Genomic DNA, 21,708 nt, shown 5'->3' with positions numbered 1-21,708 from the left:
CCTCTATAATCCCGATAGCTGTAGTTGGAATCCAGTTGAAATTCCTGCTGGATTCCGTGTTATTGATTGGCTGCTAACACTGTTGCATCACTATGATCACATTTCTGCTACTGATCACGCTTCTGCAGCTTACCACGTTGATCTGTTACTTCCCAAGTTGATCTGTTGCTTCTCTCCATAGTCCATACAAGTCACACAAGTCATAAATCCCTTGAGCTCTTGTTTGGCTTCTTGTTCCATTTCTTTTGGGTGTCCATCCTTATAGATTGCAAGAATTATTACAGTGTGGATTCAGCGATCATTTTTAGCTATGAGAAAAGGTGTTGTGCACTAAAGAAAACTGATTTAGACATGTCAAGAACCAGATAATTAGTCCCCAATCTTGGCTGTTTGTCAGAATCTTTTTTAAAATGCAGATTCTAGAGCCTCTTCCCAGACCTGCTGGATCAGACTGTCAAGTGATGATACAATATCATCCAGAGGTAGGAAAATATCGCATATACATAACACACATACATAAGCATAAACATACAGACAGATGCAAACAGACATCTTATAGTTTCATTTTAAAACTTAGCCATGAGTTAGCTATATATTCAGAAACACAGAATTTACTAATTTATATGAATTGATTCTCATCTTTGCAATATTAATTTTTTCCTTTCAATCTGATCTTCCCATAGGTAACAATGGGACATTTATTTAGAATGAAAGCTCTTTAAAAATAAAAAATCTTTTAGATATGAAAGTCCAAATCTCCAAAGGTATATCTACCTTAATTGTGACTCAAAACCAGTTAGTTTTTTATGACTTAAAACCTATAAGCCTTTTATGGCTTAACCACGGATGCAAGAGTCGTCATCCCCAAAGAGGGTGCAAAAGTTCACTCTCAGAATAGTCCTCCCAAGATTCAGAAAGTTTACTCTCAGAATTAGTCAAAAAAAAAGCAAAGACCTTTGTTGTCACAGGCAGTAAGAATAGTGTTCTTGAAAACAGAGTCTTCAGTCTCCCATGAGAATGTGAGATGTCTCCAGTCATGGACCCACTAACCTGTGGCACCAGCTGGGCAATGCTGATGGTGTTTCCCAGCTCTATCAAGACAATGAAGGTTGAGACGACAAAGTCCCCTTATGACCGGGCCCTCTTTTATTTATTTATTTATTTATTTTTGTCTTTTTTGTGACCGGCCGCACCGCGCTCAGCCAGTGAGCGCACCGGCCATCCTTATATAGGATCCGAACCCGCGGTGGGAGCGCTGCTGCGCTCCCAGCGCTGCACTCTCCCGAGTGCGCCACGGGGTCGGCCCCCGGGCCCTCTTTATTAAGACAAACTCCGTTGAGAGCCCGCACGGTCCAACAAATAGAATGTTTCTTGCCACCTTATGTGTTGGTTTCCCAGCCTATTTGGCTGGCTGCCTGATGCAGGCCAACACTTGCGCCCCCTGGCTGGCAGAGACCAGAGAGAATATTCTCGCTGGTTATAAAGCCAAGATCTCAGGATTTCCCTCCAGATAACAAAGCAATACAAAAGACAAAGATAAGGAAAACAAGGATTATTCCTGGGAGACTGTGGATCATACCCAGAGCCAAATTCACAAGAATCACAATTCAAAGAATTAGTTCTTACAAATGTTTTTCTCCTGCCAATCTGAATTTGAAAAGGAAGGGACAGGGAAAATTTTTTTCCTTCCTCTCTCTACTGGATTTGTGGACAGAGATCTGGGAGAGCTGACTGTGGTTAAGAATTCTTCCTTTCTGCCTGTTTTTGTCAACTCTCTCCCAGGATCCCCTCCACAGGCTCTGGAGTGAGTGGAGCATCCCAGTCTTTTAGAATCCCACCCTCATTGCCAGAAACTGTAGGGAAGGCAAAATTTTACCTCTCCCCTCTTAGAGTTTTTGGCTGGGCCTGAGAATTAAATTGTCATATGACAGATTAACAAGAGAAAAGCATACAAATGTTTGTATATATTTCGAAAAATTCATGGAAAAATAGAACTGAAAGATAATACAAATCTTTCTATGAACTTTTTGAAGTATCCTCTTACATGGGAGCCCCCATAGGAAAATGGATACCCAAAGAAGTGGCAAAACCTAAATGCTCATATGTTAGGTTGAAAAAAGAGTAGCAATTGTGGGGAAGAAATTAAATTATGTGTGGAGACAAAGGAAAATAAGAATTATTTTAACATATTCTGTTTGTACAGAATTTTCTTGGCTATGACTCCCATCAAATAATGTTTTTTGTTTTTTTTTTTTTTTTCCTCATGGTACAAGGAGGGCATTTTTCACATGGGATTTTTTGTCTCCTGTTTTCAGGAAGAAAGAAAAAAAAAAAAACAGATTAGACTGCCCTCTTGTATCTGCTGTTTTCAAATGCCTTTAGCTCAAAATAATCCTTATGCCAAAAAGTCAAATTTTGGGGTGGCATATTCTGCTACCTTTCAGTACTGTTGGTCAAGCAGAGGTTTGGTCTACAGACCTCCTGGGTTCTGCACCTGGCAACTGCCACTCTTCAAGGAGGACACAACCACCCACGCAGCTTCTCACAGTGACCTGCTGGGAGATGAGGGAGAAAGAATGCTTCTGTCCTAATTGTTACTCTGTTGCTGAGTTCCCTGAAATGTCTGCACCGCACCTCACCCCTGTATTTTATGGAGTTTGGTGAAGAGCCTTTTCAACTTTTACTTGCTCATCACCCTCTTCCTCTCTACAGGTGTGAGCTCAGATTGCACCAAGAGGCCAGCTGGAACGCAGAGATGCTACTGCCCTGGGAGTTGTCCCTCCCCACTCAAAGGCAATGAGAGCCACCTCTTCCTAGGCTGCCCTGTGGAAAACACCTCATGTACCATATGGGAGACTGCAGAGTGGGAAACGGCCATTAGAGCAATCAATCCAAACAGGATGCAAAATGGAATGTACACTGTGATTACAACTCTGCTAAAGTATATCTGCTGATAGACTAATGCTGGAAATGAATAAGCAAAAGTAAAAACAACTTCATGATGTGGTGGTAAGAGTAGGGATGAGTCTTCTTTTGTGGTTGTCTAGTTTTTAAAATTTCTCTGGTATCATTCTATAAAACTTGTCATGAAAGGTATTTTTTAAAGTATCTTAGTGTAGAAAACGCTTTTTTCTGAACATTTCCCGTTATGTAAGTCATTTGAGTAATAGTATTGATTTTGTAGAAAAATTTTAGAAACTAAGAATAACCAAGTTGGTTATTCTTCATATCACAAACATTCTGAGTGTATCCAATCCTAGTCTCAATATAAAATCAAATAAATTGCTGTGGACATGGAGACTCATGCCTTTAGCTTTGATGTACTCATACAGGGAGGCAGAAGAGCATAGAGGCTAACATTGACTTTGGAGTCAGACAGGGGTTCAGATCCTGGGTTCACAACTTCATAGTCCTGTGATCTTGGTGAAGGTATTTATCTTTTAAGTTACAGCTTCCTCAGCTATAAATTAAAGCAAACAAGGGCCAAATTTGATTGAGAGCTTTCACATGCTAGGCTTTATTTAAATGTAGTATTTATTTCAATCCTTATTTTTATCTTAAGGCATAGGTATGAATTTTATCTCTGTTTTAGAGATGAGAAAACTGAGTCTTAAAAGGGTAAAGTAACTTGCCCAAGATCACATAGCCGATTAAGAATAGAGTTGAAATTCAAGGCTAGGATTGGTCTGACATGAGGACTCAAGCTCTTTTATTATTATTATTGGAACATAATTGATTATACATATTTTGGGGGTACAGTGTTGATTATTGGTATTTGTACAATATGTGATGATCAAATCAATATTATTAGTATGTTCATTATTACAAATCTTAATTATTCTTTCTGTCCCTTACCTAGTTTCTGCCTAGCAACCCCCTTTTTCTCCCCTAGGACTCAAGCTCTTAACACCACTTTATCCTACCTTCCATGGGTCTGCTGTACATAAGTCAAAGGACGGCTGGGAGGTTAAAAGATGTCATACATTTAAAACAATTTGCAGTGTCTGACACATAGTAAGCAATTAGTACATATTAGCTATAATCATATATATCAGAGGACATAGGAGTGGGGCTGTAGAGGTACTCTGATGTATTAGCCAAAAACTGGTGGGTTTATTTGTCATATCTGGCTGGCTAGGAAGGGAGCCCCTACTTCCTTCACTGTCCCCCTCTACCACATGCCTCTTCCAAGCGATACACCTGAACAAAGAAGAGAGCCTTCCCTGATTAAAGCTGGGATGAAGGGCTTTAACTGCAAATGACCCAAGATAATTCTGAAGTAGTAAACAATGATAAGAGAAAGTGTATGGTGGCTGTGTCTTAATTCCTCATTCTTTACTTCCATCTTAGGCTGAGAATGAACAAAGGAACAAAACTGGAAACTGATCCCATTTATTTCAAAATCATGTTTGCTTTCTGTCAATTGAAGAAATTTCATGAGGCAGCTTAAGGTCCCTTCTTCCCCTTATGAGTGAGGTAGATTTAGAGAGAAAACACCGTCCCTGGAAATTTCTAAATGCTTATTTCATTTGATAACCAGTAAGATCTATTCTGACATTATATGTATACTTCTAAGGGATTTTAAGTACAGGAAAGGGGAACTTTACATTTTAAGTCATCAGGAAATGCCTCCATGGTTGCAGTGGGAGAAGCCAAGATGCAGCAGCTTTAGAGGGTATCTGGCAGGTCATATTGGGAAGTCCTGACCTTGGATGGGTCAGGAATATGGCTAGAGTCTGATCCTGAGCTTTGCAGATCAAGAAATTTAGATTTTTCCAGAATGATCAGGAGGCTCTGTTAGGACTGACAGATACTAACTACAGGAAACAGTACAGACCAGGCAACTGTTTTCACTTACCATGGAGGTTATTGCTTTCCAGAGATTAGAGTTTGACAGAGAATCCTGATGGCAAACATGAGTCCTCATTTTTACTCTGGATACTCCAAGATACTCTGAAGAGTATTTTTGAGTATATATAAATTCTCAGAGTTGGTATTACCAGATCAAGGATTCTATTTAAATGTTACATGTAAAGAGGTTGGCCACTCACTAGAAATGTGACTTTGGAAAGTTAAATTCTCTCTGTCTCAGTTTTTTCATCTATCAAATGGACAGAATGTGTATCTACATCATAAAGTTGTTGTGAGAATATACACAAAGCCTTTAGCAAATAGTAGCTGGCTATAGTAAGATCTCAATAAATAATAACATACAGTTATTATAAACTTTGCACTTATTTCAAATTGAAGCTTCTTGAAAATAATTTTCTTAAAAATAATTTTTCCCCCAAACCTCAGTGAACTGGGGCAGCTCAGCTTCATGGAAGATCTAGTTTACCTCTACACTCTCTTTTCTTTTTAAAATGGGTTTCTCCGTGATAGAGTTTCCTTCAAAAAAAAGTCTCATTGTGGTCAGAGGCATCTTTTCTTTTCTCTGTGTTAGTATCCTACATCAGTTTCAAGTGACCAGAGTTTTTTTCCTTTATAATGTTAAGTTTACATAATTCATGTTCCTATTGATAATTCTCCAAGTTAACTTCTTCCTCTGAGGTTCTGGGTTAGGGTGATGAACCTTGATTTTACTTGTTGTGCTTCTTTGCAGAATCACCTGTTTCTGAGATATCAATGCCTATTTTTTGTCATCAGAACCTGATGTCAGCATTTTGTTCTATTTACATCTATATGTAATCAGGTACAGTGATTGGGGCTTTCTAGGCATTTCCCACCAGAACCAATATCAATAAAGTGATTCTTTCACCCAGGCCACTCTTTTAATCCAGTAATCCCATCTCTGGGAATTCATAAATATACAAGAAAAAGAAAAAGTTACATGCCTGAGTGTGTGCCAGGCTTAATTTAATAGTGTAAAATTTCTAGTGATGTATAATAGGGAAATGGTTATTGAAATTTCATATGATCTTGCTAGGATATTGTGCAACCACTAAAAATGACAATTTTGAAGACTGTGCTACAATATGGGTAAATGCCTGCATTGTCAGCTACTACAACAAAACAACCTTGAAATCTCATCATAATAATAACCACTTATTTCTCATTCATGCATTTTCAAGTCAGTTGGGTTTTAGCTCATCTAGTTGGAAATGGTTGAACTTGGCTTCAGGCCATGAGCTGAGTTCAAGTTGGCTTTATAAGTCTCATTCCTCAGAGACTGGTGGGCCACCCAGGGCATGTTCTTCATATGGCAATAGCAGAAACCCATGAAAGCAAACCCAATGCTGAAAGCACATCTACAGTGTCTAAAGGTGGGCCTGAGGCAAAATGCCCACCAAACTGAGAAAGTATCTTAAGACCAAAAAATGAAATAGGTAATTCCATGCAGTAAAGCAAATAATTTTATTGAAAGGGTAATTTACTTACAGGATGATGGATCAGGCATGTGACAACCCAGAGGTGTATGCAAGGTTACTGCGCACCACCTCCTGGTCAAGCTCAAGTTTATATACACAGTTCACACAAAGCATTGCAAACCCCCAAGAAGCAATTACTAAGAAACAAGCTAACATCACTAACTCCAAATGTCTTATGACAATGATTACTATCTTTTGTGGTCTTGTAGTAATGCCAGTACCTGGACTGACTATTGCCATACTGATACTTAATCATTAAGTTCCTTCTTTGCAGTCAGCAAGCTGCTTCTACCTATTGCTCTAACTACCTGACCCCTAGCTACTGTATAATGTTTGTGGGCAGTGTTCACACAAAGGACATAGCAAGTGGTAAGGGCTTCAAGATGGAGAAAGTTATGTTCGCAATCGCATGTACAGCTTCTGTGCATATCACAACTATTAACATTTCATCAGCCAAATCAATCACATGACCAAGCCCACATCAAAGGGGTGGGAAAATATAACTATGAAGCTTATAGATATAAGGAGGGATGAAGTATTGGGAATGATAGTACGACCTACAACTATGCCTCACAAAAAAAGATAAATGAAAAAAGCACATGTATAGGATATAAAGTTGATTGCACAACTTAATCGTAATTATGTAAAAATATATTTTAACATTAACAGAGAATGGAAATAAATGAGCAAAAATGGGGGGAAATGCCTGGAAAACAAGATTTAACAAATTTTTATTTTGTGTTTCTCCATTTCTCAAACTTACATGATAATATTATATTATCTTTCTTTTCAAAAGTAGGTTGTAGAAGCTTCTCACAGTAGGCAACTCTTTTATCTTAGTTATTTCATTAAACTAATTGTTTCATCAGTCATATTAAGGATCTGCAGAAAAAATTTAGAATTCTAAGCACAACCAAGTTAGTGAATTATTCTTAGTCCCTGCCAGTTCCTAATCTCAAATTCAAATCCAATGAACTATTAGGGTATTTCAAAAAGTTAATGGAAAGATTCATATTATCTTTAAATTCTATTTTTCCGCAAACTTTTTGAAGACCTCTCGTATGATCATGGATCTTTAACTTGCCTGCTGTCTAAAAACAATTTGGTTGCCTTTATTATATCAGTGTTGAAGATTTTTCTCCACATTGACCTCTTTTGAGTCTCTAAAATTAGATATTCCTTTCATTGAATAGGAGCAGTGTCCCCAGTAGATTCCAATGTTCTGAAAGCTGCAAATACATTCAACAAATATTTACTGAGCACCTGCCATGTGCAAGGTACTGTGCTAGTTGCCATGGGGGAAATAAGGACGTGTAAGTGACTATTCTTACCCTCAAGAAACTCACAGTCTAATTCGAAAAGAAATGTGTACATGTCTATTTGAGGACAGAAAGAAGAGACTAGGAGAAGAATTCCATGATTCTCAACCCTGGTGGCATAGTAGAATCACCTAGACAACTTTTCAATAGATACAGATGCCTAAGCCTGTGCCCAAAGATGCTGACTTAATTGGCCTGGTGTCTGGCCTGATCACTAGTATTTTTTAAAACTCCCCAGGTTATTATATTAAGTAGCCAGGGTCGAGAATCACTGAGTTAAGCCTGATTGAGCTGTTCGATTAGATGATGAACTGACAAAGACTTCCAAATCGATATTTAAAACAATTATTTTAAAAATAAATTATTTTAGCAAAAATTATATAACACACACATATAATTTAAAAAGTCAAATGGTACTGAGGCTTATGACTGAAATATAGCAGGAGACCAATTATAAGTCTGTTGTAATTGCACAAGGAGGTGAAGTGGACTGGGAAAAGGACAGTGCCACTGCAAATAGAGTGGAAGGGTCAGCCCCAAGAGATATCTCTGTGGCTTCAGGTCATACTGATCTGCCTTGATTTCCTTACTTGTAATATTACAAAGAAGTAGCTGCCACGTGTCTGGGAGAAGGGAGGTTGCCCTTTCTGGCTTCCTATGTTTTTATAATTTTCAGAAGACAGCTCTCTTTTCATAAAGCAGGTAGAGGTGTTTAATGGCTCTTGAAGCAAAGCAGAGCTTATGAAATTCCTCTGACTGGACAAATTCTGGACTAAGCCCAAACACAATATTCCTCTGTAGGCCTGAAAACTGCTGAATACTGTCTAAAACAATGTGACTGCCCCAAACACCAGAGACCTGACTGAACACAACCTCTGTTGCTCCATGGGTCCCAACTAACTCCATTGCTTTTAGCAGTGCAAGCTTATAGCGTCCTCTGTCCTCTCCTCTCCTGCACAGAATTGCTATATCTTTGGGCAGATAGCCACATTGGAACAGGCTGTGACATGTTTCTGCCACATAGTTTGCTATTTGTTCTATTGTCAGGTTAATCTTTGTCTCACACACTCCAGGAAGAGCCTGGGCATACATTGCTTCCTCATAGGCAGTTTCCCTGAACAATGCCAATGTGTCTGGAAGTATATTGGAGGGAGGATTTTCTTTAATCCCTTTCATTTCCTCTTTCATGACCTTGGCTATTTCCAGAGCACAGTGGATCCCATCGGTGATTGCTTTTCGAGGAAACTGATCAGATGGAGGGGGAAGGCCATTGACATCTGCATGATGGACTTGGAAAGGGTCCAGAAAAATCCAGAGAATCCCGTGGTGAAGGTTTTCACTTCCAGCCCGCTTCACCTCTGGATGGGTGATATTCTTAGCCTTCATGTACCAATTGCCATTTTTACTGCAGAAATTCTCAGTCTCATCCATCACTATGTGTTTAATCTTTAGGAACTCCCCTTGCATGAAGGTTTTCCGGGTCACAGCATGGCAGGTGGTTTGTTGGCTATAAGGATGAAAGTGAGAACAGGGTTTCAGGCATAAAAAGAAAGAGAACACCAACATTCATTACTCTCTGGATTGGAATCAGAGGATAATTCTCATCTGCAGGCTGATTCAACAGAGTTGTGAATACCACAAAACTGCTCTACTTACAAGTTACCTGGAAGACAGAAGGCACAATGTTACAGCCTACTCTTTAGGGGTATTAGTTAAATCTGCACGTGAAACTTTTGAAGTGAGCTCAGTTAGGAAATTTTATTATTTCCATTCATAGTCCATTCCTGTTGCTTGACAATCCTTGAAGACAGTCTCCTTACATCTAAAGGAAATCTCAAAAGTAATTTACGCTTCTTACTACCATTTCTTGACTTTCTGTCCTTTTTAGAGCTAGAGAATGGTCACCTAAAGGCATATCAGAATTTTATATAGCAAAAGATGAATGGGCTAATTAAAATTCCTCTAAAGCAAACTCTATTTCCCCACTTATTTGTGGCATGAAACCAAAAAAGTTCTTTAGGTTTTGGTTAAGAGAAACATCAAGAGGTTGATGATTCTATGCCATGTCAAGCAGGGTAACAAATCACTGGGCTATGACTCTCTGGAGCTACTTTGTTTACTTAGCTCAATTTTCCTTTATAATATGTTTTAGCAGATAGATTTTTTTCCTTAACAAATGTGGTTGTTTCTTGCCTCCTCTAATTTGAACCCTAATATCACTAATCCCAGCAGATTCCCTGAGTTTACATAAGCAATTCCTGCAGCTTTCCTCCTTATGCCTTGAACCATAACTATTTATGTTCTTTTCCAGTCTGGGCTGCGGGGACTCTTGAAGCACTGGTTCTCAACAATCTCTGTATCCCCCTCACGTTAGGAGTTCAACAGATGATTGTTGAATTAATCTTTTTAACTGGGATATTTTAAAACCTAGCTATAAAGCTTAATAATATAGTCCTTAGCACAGTTTACAGGATTCTTCCTCATCTGTCATCTGCCTGCTTCGCAACATCACCACCTGCCACGTACCCACACTCCCTCACTGCTCCAGCCAGACCTACCACTGTAATTCTCCAGTGTCTCCATGCCTTTGAACTTGCTATACCCTTTTCCTAGGAAGCTCCTCCCCCATCCCCATTTTATTCACTTCTCCTACTGACTTCTTAAGAGTGTGCCCAAGAGTCTCCTCTGCTGGGGCATATTTGCTGGCCAACCTCCAGCCTAAGTTAAAATGAGCATATCTTTATTACTATACCAATTACATAACACTCACATTGTTTATTCTTTTTATGGCAAGGGCTTCAATATGTTTTCCCCTCTAACACTAAATGTAGCATGGTATCTAGCATATAAACAGTGCTCAAAAAGATTTGTTGAATAAATAAGGAAACCAAACCAAAAAAACAAAGTAAATTTACCCTCATTTGCTAAACTGTAAAACAACCAATTTATTTTTATCAAATCAAAAGCTAGAGATTTAAATCAGAAACAAATCAGCATGTTTTCTAAGATTATTGATGCAGAACAAGCCAAGCAAATGAAAATAATTTATAAGCAAAATCAAATTGTATTTAAATTTAAGTTCCTGCTAGATACAATGTCTCATTACGTATCAAGCAAAAAGTATACTTACAGCAAGATAGGTTCATTTCTACTTTTCTTAAATTTAAGGCCACAGATTGTTGGGAAAATGCTTCTAGTTCCGTAATTATAGTATGCATACGTGGCTTATTTATAATGAAATATTTGAGCTTCAACATTGTAAATTACCCATTTGTTGCTCAACTACCTCATCATTTGAAGACGTGTATATAATTTAGGCTCTCGCACTTATGCAGGTAAGGCATTGCAAGATCTTAAACAGAAACACAAATTACTTTTGAGACACTATTGGAAAGATGTGCTAACTACATTTTTTGTGTTTAGTTGGTGAAACTTACGTTACAAAATCCTTCAGGGAGTTACTTTCACAAACGTACAGGATCTCTTTTGGTTTGCAGTGGAAAAAGTCCCTAATTTTCTCCATGATCTTTATAGCTAGGGCTGTCTTCCGGGTTCCCGGAAAGCAGTGGATAAACAATTCCCGTGTCTCCTGAAGGCTCCTGGAAAGCAACTCACATTGCTCTGCTATGAGCAAGTTGAAATATTCACATCCCATCTGATCACTCAGAAGAGATCTAGAGCACAGTGAGACCACCACAAGGGCCTGCAACAAGTCTTCCATTTCATCCTCACTAGCAAGCCTGTAGGAATGGGGGTAGTGCACGGGTATTTCACCAGGTCCACACTGTGGGCTGGTCAAGTGTATCAGTCTTGGAATGATACACACTTTCCCTGTGTAACCACCAACAGTTTGCAGTTTCTGCTTTAACTGATGAGCAGTATTTCGGGCATATTCAAGTCCTCCCATCCAACAGGGGTCTATTAAGATGGTATAGAGTATCAAGGGGCTGTTAACTGCTATTAGGAGAGCATCACACAGGACATTCTGATCTTTTCTTAAACCAACATCACCAGCCCAGCTTCTAGAAAATATCACAATCCCCTGAGAACAAGGATATATCTGTGTCTTCATTAATTCCTCCAGTCCTTTATGATCTGAGAATAGCTTCTTACAGAGGGATTCTGGTTTAAATTGTATCTCTTCCTGTGTCACTGAAAATTCAAGGAATAAAAGTAAGTTACCAAAACTTACAAAAGTATATGGTAAGTATTCCTACAACAGTGCAGGAAGAAATGACGCTAGCCATGGAACTATGGGTTTCCTTGTCTGCAAAGAGACCACCTCCTCTTCACAGAAAGCCTAGGGCTACAATCAGAGGTTCTCATTTCTGGCAGCTGTAGTACAGGGGAAAGCTAGCAGCGAAGGGTCTTCCAGAACAGCCACCCAGCACTATCTCCTCAACCCCAGATGGTCCACTGTTGCTGGAAAGGCACTCCTTCCTGTTAAGGGCTTTTTGTGAACCTTATGCTTTGGGGAAACTAAGAATTTTCCTTCAGAACAGTGATTTTTAACCAGTGGCAATTTTGCCCACCCTCAGGAGACATTTGGCAATGTCTGGAGAATTTTTTATTGTCACAACTGGAGAGGTGCTACTGGCATATAGAGAGTTATTTATTTTTTGGTGACTGGCAAGTACAGGGATCCGAATCTGTGACCTTGGTGTTATAAGGCTGTGCTCTAACCAACAGAGCTAATCAGCTATTGGCATCTAGGGGGTTAGAGGCCAGGAGTGCTGCTAAACATCCTACAATTCAGAGGGCACTCGCCGCTTCCAACAAAGAATTATCTGACTCAAATGACAGGACTGCCAAGATTGAGAAACCCTGCTTCAGAAGGAGTTCAGGTGACCCTGTGGCTCCTGCATTGGAAAGCCAGGGGTAGTTCTGTTACAGTAGAGTCCTAAGGAATTCCCAGCACTCTCAAATTTGGAGAACAAAAGCCATAAGTGACTAGAAGCCCAAGAGCACATGGAAGGATAGTGGGGATTTGATGACCAAGAAACAAGAGTCAGACATGTATATTATTTCGGGACCATTATGTCTGCTAAGTCATACATTTGACCTTCTTTAGGGAGAAAGACTTGGACTAATTGCTACCAATTCCTCCCAACTTAATTTTAGAAAACAAATAGTCCCCTCAGCTGAAGTCAAGAGGAAATACCTGGAAACAAATGTTGTTGCAGAGTCTCCTTAAATTCCAGAACTTTTATGGGATATGCTGGGCTTCTTGGTGCAGGTAAAGCTGATGAAACCATGTGACAGCTGCAGTCTGAAGCCAAACTGGAAGGAGCTAAACAATTACATGGAAATTTGTTCCAGACAAAAAAATAAACAAGGAAAAGAATTATTTTATTGCCCTTTCTACCAGAGGTATGTGATGTGCGTGGCACCTGAACTGCTGTTACACTTATGCCTCAAACACATAGCATATGTCAGGGAAGGAAGTCTGGTAACTCCTGCAGGAGCCATACATATTCTAACTCACTGTGTGACTCGCCTTGGGCAAATTATTTCACCTTGCTCTCATTCAAAAGTGAGATAATGATGTCTAAGTTTCCTTTCAACTCTAATATTCTGAATCCAGGTCATCTGTAAGAAGAAAAAGCATCTAGTGGGGGTCAGCAAAGGTTAATCACAGTATTTTTTATATATTGTTTTAGTTGTTAAATCTACATCCAAGGTTAGATAGAATCAAAAGAGGCAGGATCTCTAGTTTGGGGGGGATGTATGAGAGAGAGAGAGAGAGAAAGAGAGAGAGAGAGAGAGAGGTGAATTCAAACAAATTTAGGACAAGAGAAAGACTAAAACTCTCTAATCACTCGAGTCTTGCTTCTCATCACATTTGGAACATACTGATGTTGAAGGTGAGCTGATAAGTTTAGTTCAGCCTATAAATCCTTTATGAATTGATTAGGAATTGCCAAGGCTGATTCTAAGCAAAACTGTAAGGGAAGTGAAAACACTAGGGGTCCTCCTCCTCCACCACTGTCCCCTGCCCCCTGCCCCGGCATCTTTTTTTGGCATCATTTCCCCTCACTTTGTGGTGCCCCAAGCTGAATGGTTTAAGGTATTAGCTCCTAATATTACTGAAACAATTAAATTTGTCAACAATGTTTTTCTTGGAAGAATTAGTGGAGAGTCATTCTTAAACTATGTTTCTCTGAAATATCTTTTAGAAGAAGACTCTTCCTATTCTGACTAGCCTGCAAAATATTGTCGACAGCCTTTTCAGTACACAGATGGGAATTTAGATGGCATACTACAACTTTCCCAAGACAGACTGAAATCCAAGAATTTCTTGACCTCCAACAGTTCATATTCTGAGTTTTTGGAACTAAAAATATTATAAAAAGAATGCTGGGAGGGGTACAAATCGGAGAACATTTGTAAGCAAAAACAACTTCCTATGTTTTAACTAAAATATCTGACCAAATACCCACAAAAGGCAGAAAAGGGGATTCCTCCCTGCTGACTGTACAATGACTTTGCTCTCTCTTTACCTGACTGAATATCCAGCATCATGACCACCCAGGGCTCAGCCGTCAGCCTTGTGACAGAGTTGTCCCTCATGATCCAGGAATCTGGGGCCTCTGCAAACACTACACAACAGAAGGGCTCCACTTGAATGATGCAGACGTAACCATACAGAACATCTTTTTGGTACACATTCAAGATTTTAGTAGTGAAATTCACCTTTGGCTTCTCACAGCAGAAGTGAAATATAGGCAATTTTTCTATGCAGTTTTCTATTTCTTTTTTTAATAAGTGAGGGTTCACTTTTTCTCTCTTACATCCAAACACTTCTTTGCTCTTATCATCCACCCCAATAATTAGGTATCCCCCTTGAGTGTTGGCAAATGCAGAAACATAACGAGGCAGCATTTCTTTAATCCGAGGTACAACCTTTTTGGTAGTAAATCTTTTAATCTCAATATGTGTTGACTCTGTAAAGTTGAGTTTCTCCCTATACATGAGTCTGTCCTTTTTAAAAAATTCTGAGGCATTCATCCTTATATCTTCCTCTTCCTGAAAGTATCTGTTGAGAACTTTCTGAGGATACAGCTCCCTCACTCTCAGTCTTCGTCTTTGTGCTCTAGACTCTTTGTCTCTGAGAAGCTTCAGGGCACTGCTGGCACTCAAATTGATAGTGGAAGTCACATCTCTCTGATATAAATTGGAATGCAAGCTGCAGATCCTTAGTGGGAAGCTGAAAACATCTGGGTTCCATGACTTCACAAAAATCAGGAGATTGTGCCCCTGCTGCATGAAGTCAAGGTATTTCTGTGAGCCCAAAGGAAGGAGCTTTTGAAAAGAAGTTTCCATATCCTGTCCTAGCCCATGGCATCGGTAGCTGTAGTTTATATCAGTCTCTGCTTTGATCACACCGCCTCCAGAATTCAACAGTGCACATATAGCCTGGGTGATTTTAGAATTCTCAGATCTTTTTAAGCCACTGTTGGCCATCTTCTTCCTTTTTTCTTCCCCAAAAGTCACTTTGCCCATTTCTACTATGTTCTCAGGATAGAACATTTTTATATCAGTCTTTAGACTCTCCATTGCAGCAGCCCCTCTGTGCTCCAAACAATAACAGAAGGGGGTTTCTAGAATCAGGGCAGAAATATTCTTTCTACATTAAGAAGAATTACAGTGGGATGTCCAGTTAGCTCAGTTGGTTAGAGCATTGTGCTAATAACATCAAGGTCCCGGGTTCGATCCCTGTACCAGCCAGCTACAGGGGGAAAATATTACAGAGATTACAATGTTTTTTTTAAAGATGTAAATTATTGGAGATACATTTTAAATTGGAAATAATCTTTGATATAACTGTTTTCTAACAACTTTGCCAAATATCTCTGGCATGAATAGGCATAGATAAAGGTAATATTTTGCCATGATGGAAAAATTATATTGCTGAAATTTTCAGACATTTTCCATTTAAAATCAGAGAGCGCCAACACTGAGCCCAGATATAGAGGGCATGGGTTGGCACAAGAGCCAAAGTAAGTTATTAGAAAATATGCAGAAATAGAAGTTGAAGTAATGAGATGCTCCTATTTGTAATTCAAAGGGGAAAGAAAGAAAAGCACTAGAGCACTAAGGGGGTATAATTCTGGAGTATAAATGTGCTGTAGAAGATCTTGCTATAAAAACAAACATAAAATTTGGCATTTTTACATGCTATTTTATACATTTTTAAAAGCTTCATTCTACTCCTGAAAGAATTTCAATTGATATCAAATGCAGAAATCTTTTAAGCTCTTCACATATTCTTCTAAATTCTAAAAATGCATTTCTTCATATATAGCATTATGTGGGAGCAGGAACTTTCCTTCCCTCCTAAAAGTTCTGCCCTATGTTGTGGGAGCTTCTCAGACTTGGAAAAGAACGTGAGCTTTGGGGGCATGGTCATTAAACTGTGGTCAACCATCCTTTTGCTTCATAGACCAGAGAACAGCCACCTAGATTGAAGTTAGCTCTGAAGCAAATATTTCTGAAAGGACATCCTTACCTTGGGTTAATCACAAAACAAAATACTCACTAACTCAAACCAAAGTTTTTCCTCTAGGAGAAGAGAGCTCAACCCTTCTGTACAATTTTTGCAAAGCAGGGGCCCTGTGGATGTTTTTTATACTCACTAAGAGGGAAAAAGCAGGAATCCAGCAGGACATGTACCCTCTTCTGACATTAGTTTCATCTTGTTGCCTTCTCATGTCCTTCAGGCAAACCAGAATCAACCTGAGGAATTGTTTTTCAATCTGTGAGTCTCTCCTGTAGGCACATGTAAATATGGTATTTTATGGCTCCATGGGGAAATTTTTCATAACATTCTATTTATATCATAGAATCACAGAAGTGTTGGAAGGGACTTAAAAGACCTTCTGGTCCAACCATCTATCTAATTCTTAAATCCAACAAATTGCTATCTAACAACTGCTTGAACACCTCCAGCGACTAGTAATACATTATCTCTCTGAGTAGTCTCTTGTATTTTCAGACAGCTCTGTTAGAAATGGCATCCTTATTTTCAGCTGCAGTTTGTCTCCCTGTAACTTCCACTGATGGGACCCACAGAACAAATGTACTTGATTTTGGACTAGCAGACCCTACGGTCTCATGACTCCTAAGTCTCATTGATGTTAAATCTCATTGATGATAACAAGTATGATAAATACATTTTATGAAATTCTACCTCTAAACGAACATCTTTTCCACATTTCCCAGAATTTCTCACTTATTTTCCTTTACATGTTTTTTCTTAAATACTGTATTACTAAGTCCTTCCTGTCCTCAGACATAAGCTGCACCTAAAATAAGAGGGATGAGATTTAAAAAATTTTTTTTCACCTGATGCTCTTGCGTTTCTTCTTGCAGCTTCAGTTTCACATCTGGCTCTTCTCTGAATGTTTGCCTTCTGTCACAGCCCCTGTTGCCCTTCGATATCAGCCCGGGAGGAGCAGGAACTCTCCCAGACTACCCCAGTCTTCATAACATTGAGCCACTGAGGAAGGCTGATAAGGACTCAAGTAGAGCCTATGACAGGGCAGATTAGCAGCCCAAGGTCTGAGCTTGGGCAGTGAGTGATTCAGGAGTTTCCAAGTAAGAGGCCAAAGTTAAACTTACCACTTCTAAGAGATTGAGCATCATTTCCATACATAATACAAGCATCTTCTACCCTGGTTAATTTTCTTTGCAAAGCTTTACCTTAATTTTAAGTTAGACTGTTCTGTATGTATTCGTTGTGAGCAATGTTAACCTATTTCATTACCTTCCAATTGCTTGTCCTATTCTATTTGCTCTTATTCTTTTTCCCACTTTTCTTCTTCATTAGATACAAGACCCAGCCTGGAAAAAACGATCATAGATGAGAAGCTGGCTATCCCTCAGTGAGAGAATTACAGGTGATTTTTCATTTAATTTCCTTTCCTTCTCTTTGTTTAACTGTTCTATATTTTTTAAATGTTTTGCAATAAACATGAATTGTTTTTATAATTAAAAACAATTAAATGGTAAAAATAAACAGATGAAAGTCAGTTATCTCATTGGGGGACGCTGGCTACAAAGGGTCAAACCTGTAGGCTGAATAATGGTCACTCATCATCACCATCATCATTATTATTAGGAACCTGTAAATGTTGCCTTCTAAGGGAAAAGTGTCTTTGCAGATGTGATTAAGTTAACAATCGTGAATTGGGGAGATGACATTATCCTGGATTACCCAGTGGATCCTAGATCCAGTCATGGTGTTCTCCTAAGAGAGGAACAGAGAGAGATTTGATATACACAAAAGAAGAGGAGGCAATGTGATCATAGAGGCAGAGATTGGAGTGATGAGGCCACAAGTGAAGTAACGCTGGCAGACACCAGGAGCTGGAAGAGGGGAGGAATGGCTTCTCCTTAGAGCTTCTATAGAGAGTATGGCCCTGCTAACATCCTGATTTCAGCCCAGTGAAATGATGTTGAACTTCTAGCTGTAAAAGGGCTATAAAAGAATAGATTTCTACTGCTTTAAGCCACAAGTTTGTGGCAATTTGTTATGGCAGCCACAGGAAACTAATACACTTCTCTCCCTCTAAATCAAACCAGCAAACAACTCTGTGTTTCTACTTCAATTTGTTTATGGTGAAAAGACATTTTTAAATAGGTCTCTGGACATTTTGTGTGTGTGTGTGTGTGTGTGTGTGTGTGTGTGTGTGTGTGTGTGTGTGTGTGTGTGTGTGTGTGTGTGTGTGTGTGGTGTTAACCAAGGCTACTGCCTCTACAAAGTTCTGCTTTGCTGGCATTACTCTTTGCACATATTTGGCTGAATGGAATTTCCAGGATAGGAGGCAGAATGGCTACTATGATGTATAATCGACACAGCAATATAATGAGCTCCAAGGGCCTGTCTCAGCTTCGGTTTTAACCCTTTTTCACTCATGCCAGTTCTGAATACAATCCACTGCTATCTACCTTAATTCTCAGTCTCAACTTCACACTAAATGCCCCTGATGTTTACTTTTAGAAGGATAAAAATGACCACCGTTTACTGGAAATGTGACTACTAGATGCAAGGGACAATGCTGGGAGCTCTACACACTATGCAAAAACTGAGATTACATGGCCAGTAAGTGGAAGAGCTGGGGTTCAAAACCAGGTCTGTCTATTTTCCTACTCCTTTCACTGCTTTGGGATTCTGGATTGCTTGAGAGCCTTCAGAATGAGAAGTCTCCCTAAGCACCTCCCCTTTTTCTTCCCAGTCAACAGGAAGTGTATCACTTGGGCGGGAGGAGTAGGAACTGGATTGTTGTTCCCATCTTATTCTTCTGCAGTGCACTAAGGGCTATCAAATCAGGAGAAGGGCGGGGTGCGGATAATGTGGAAGATGAGTGAAGGGGGCTTAGCCTTCAAAGCTCCTTAGTTAATGAAAGAAGGTGAGCCGAGATGCCGGGTACCGTTCAAGCTTTATTAAAGAAAGAAATCTACTGGGCTGTGCTCAGAGTGGGACTGGGACCAGGGCTGCCCTAAAATAGTGGACAGCACCAGGCGTGGGGGATGGTAGTTATTATATAGTGCGCAAAGGGCTGGCTGATACCATTAAGGAGGGTCATTATGCTAATGTGTATACAGGTGGAGAAATGCGTCCTTGCGGAAGCAAAAGGGGTTTCTGTTTAAGTCAGGAGGCTTCTGGTAAAGGGAAGGGGGGAGGGGAGGGGAGGAGGTGGGCAGCGTCATTTTGTGCTTGAGCTTGTCTAAAGTGGTGCTGGTTATGTTGCAGATCTATTAGTTAAGTCTCCTGGATATGGATAGTTAGATTGTCAGGCCGGGGAGGACCTCACATCTTGGCTTTGATATCTCTAAAGCAAATGTTTCTGCTACAAAACAACTTGAAGTTAGTAGCTTGGATAGTGATTTTTCCTGTGTTTTGGGAAAGTTATCTTGCCATAGTATTGATGATTGGCTAAGAACCAGAACCCCAATTTATTTAAGATGTGTTCTTTCACCAGCATTTTGGTTTATCAGCAGTGTTAGTTATGGCTCATCTTGCATGTGCACTATATATAATTGTAGAATACCAGCAGAAGAAGAAAGATTGGTCTCCCGATCCCCAGGCACCACCATCTCACCCTCAACTTTTTCATGGAGATGATTTAAAGAGAATAGATAGCATAATGGCCAAGAGAGACAGTTCTGGCTCTACCATGCCTGTACCTGAGCCTGGGTAAGTTTCCTCATTTTCATTCATTCTTTCATTCAATCAGCTATTGGGGTTCCTAGGATGTTTGAATCCTGGCTCTGCCACATTCTAGCTATGAGACCTTGGTTAAGCTAACCTAACCTCAGACTCCTTTGGGCAAATTGTAGATAATAATAGTGCCTTCTCCACAGAGTACATGTGAGAACGCAGTGAGATGATGCACATAAAGAGCTTTAGCATGGTGCCTGGCATATAATGTCAGCTTTTCTTTCAATAATCAATTATTGAGCACTAACCATATTCCAAACATTGTGCTATGCTCTGGGGGCATAGCCTCAAATAAAACTGGGGCAACACATCAAAATAAAAACTGCCCTTTAGTGATTGTTTTCTTGGGCCAAATATTCAAGTTCCATTCTCTCATACATTTCCTCATAACAACTTGCAAGACATGCATTATTTTCACCATCTTATAAATGAAGAAACCGAGTTTGGCAAGGTAAAGCTCGAGGTTATATATCTAGTAAGTAGCAGAGCTGGGATTTGAACACTGATCTATCTGAATCCAAAGCTCATCTGTTTTCATTCTGCCACATAGCTTTACTGTTAGCTGGAAGAATAAGACACATGTCCCATTCACAATCTAAAGAAAGAACACATATATTAAACAACTCGCAAGAGTACAGCATACACAACAACAACTACTGAGCACTCTATGTACTAGGTGTCGTTCTTATTAATCTTATAACAGCTCTAGGAGGTAGATGCTATTATCATCCTCTTTTTACAGGTATGGTAACTGAAGAACAAAGGGTTTAAATTGCTTGCTGACATAGTCCATGTGCATGACCATTACACTCTAGCTCTACCCTCTGGAGAGCTAGCAATATATAAGCAGTGTGCTCTGGCTGTTCTGAGGAGTGATAAATAACTATACTTGTGAGAATCAGAAAAGATTTCCCAAATGAGATGATATGTAAACCGGAAACTGTAAGTAAGAATGCACCAGGTTGAGAAAGGGAGATGAAGTAGGAAACAATAGACCAGGTAGGGGAAATAGTGCATGCAAAGACACATTCTCTTTTTTGTCTAACCTCTCCTATCCCTAAGGTACAAAGGGGTCTTTAGTTGGTCTGGTACAGAAGACCCTCCATTTTTTCTTCATGTCCTTCTACCCATCTCTATCTGACACTCACCACAATCCTCATTTGCCTTTCATATGTCACCACTTTATCTCCACTGCCAAAGTCTAATTTTGGCTCTTACTAGCTCTCACCTGGACTATTGCAATAGCTTCTCCTGCTTTTACTCTCTGCTCCCCTCCAATCTAAACACAGATGGAAACTGAGTTTCCTAAAGTGTGCCTGATCACCTAACTCCTTGGCCTCTGAAATCTTCAATTCTCCCATTCTCTCCAGAGTAGTCTGAACTACATAGCCAGCCAACTATCATCCTTAACAAAGCCTTGACCTGTTTTTCCAATCTTCTACCACATTCTCTCTTTAACACCTCAAACTTTAGTGTGAATCAGAATTACCCCTTGGGTGCTTATTAAAAATTTACCATGCCTGGGCTCCAACTCCTGAATATCTGATTCGGCAGGTCTGGGTTGAGCCCCAAACATTTTGGGGTTTTTGTTTGCTTCTTAAATTTATTTTTTGTTGTTGTTTTCTTTTTATGCTGGAGGACACCTGTATTGTCAGTCAAGGGGTTGGTTCCTCCTGGTGTTTCACGAGATTTTGAGAAGCACCGCAACAACTATCTTAACTTTACCTAAATCTGGTAAAGTCCCCCATAATTTCTCAGTTTATTCGGGAGCTTAAACGATTCCTTCTCCCAGTATCTC

At 39.6% G+C, this 21,708-nt stretch overlaps 2 protein-coding genes across 2 annotated transcripts in view; both read right to left on the bottom strand.

The window, feature by feature from the left end:
• Nucleotides 1-240, bottom strand: part of SLFN12 (schlafen family member 12) — a 34,563-nt gene extending 34,323 nt beyond the window's left edge. The window contains 1 exon segment of the mRNA XM_063109806.1: nt 134-240. Coding sequence (XP_062965876.1) covers nt 134-240 — 107 coding nt within the window.
• An 8,119-nt stretch (nt 241-8,359) lies between these two features.
• On the bottom strand, nt 8,360-15,244 carry SLFN14 (schlafen family member 14). Its single transcript, XM_063109102.1, has 4 exons — nt 14,188-15,244; nt 12,849-12,977; nt 11,125-11,839; nt 8,360-9,194 (listed from the first exon to the last, which is right to left on the bottom strand). Exons 1-4 carry the CDS (start codon nt 15,242-15,244, stop codon nt 8,360-8,362), a joined length of 2,736 nt encoding a protein of 911 aa, XP_062965172.1.
• Nucleotides 15,245-21,708: the final 6,464 nt, after the last annotated feature.

This window comes from Cynocephalus volans, chromosome 10 (genome assembly GCF_027409185.1).
Source record: "Cynocephalus volans isolate mCynVol1 chromosome 10, mCynVol1.pri, whole genome shotgun sequence".
Lineage (NCBI taxonomy): Eukaryota > Metazoa > Chordata > Mammalia > Dermoptera > Cynocephalidae > Cynocephalus > Cynocephalus volans.
This window is presented reverse-complemented; position numbering and strand designations above follow the sequence as displayed.

Excerpts from the sequence above, each read along its gene's own strand:
- SLFN14 (XM_063109102.1), bottom strand. The coding sequence starts at position 15,244 with ATGGAGAGTCTAAAGACTGATATAAAAATGTTCTATCCTGAGAACATA. Across the intron at positions 12,978-14,187 it reads GATGCTGGATATTCAGTCAG|CTCCTTCCAGTTTGGCTTCA; the intron begins GTAAAGAGAGAG and ends GTAATTGTTTAG. Across the intron at positions 11,840-12,848 it reads GCAACAACATTTGTTTCCAG|TGACACAGGAAGAGATACAA; the intron begins GTATTTCCTCTT and ends TTGAATTTTCAG.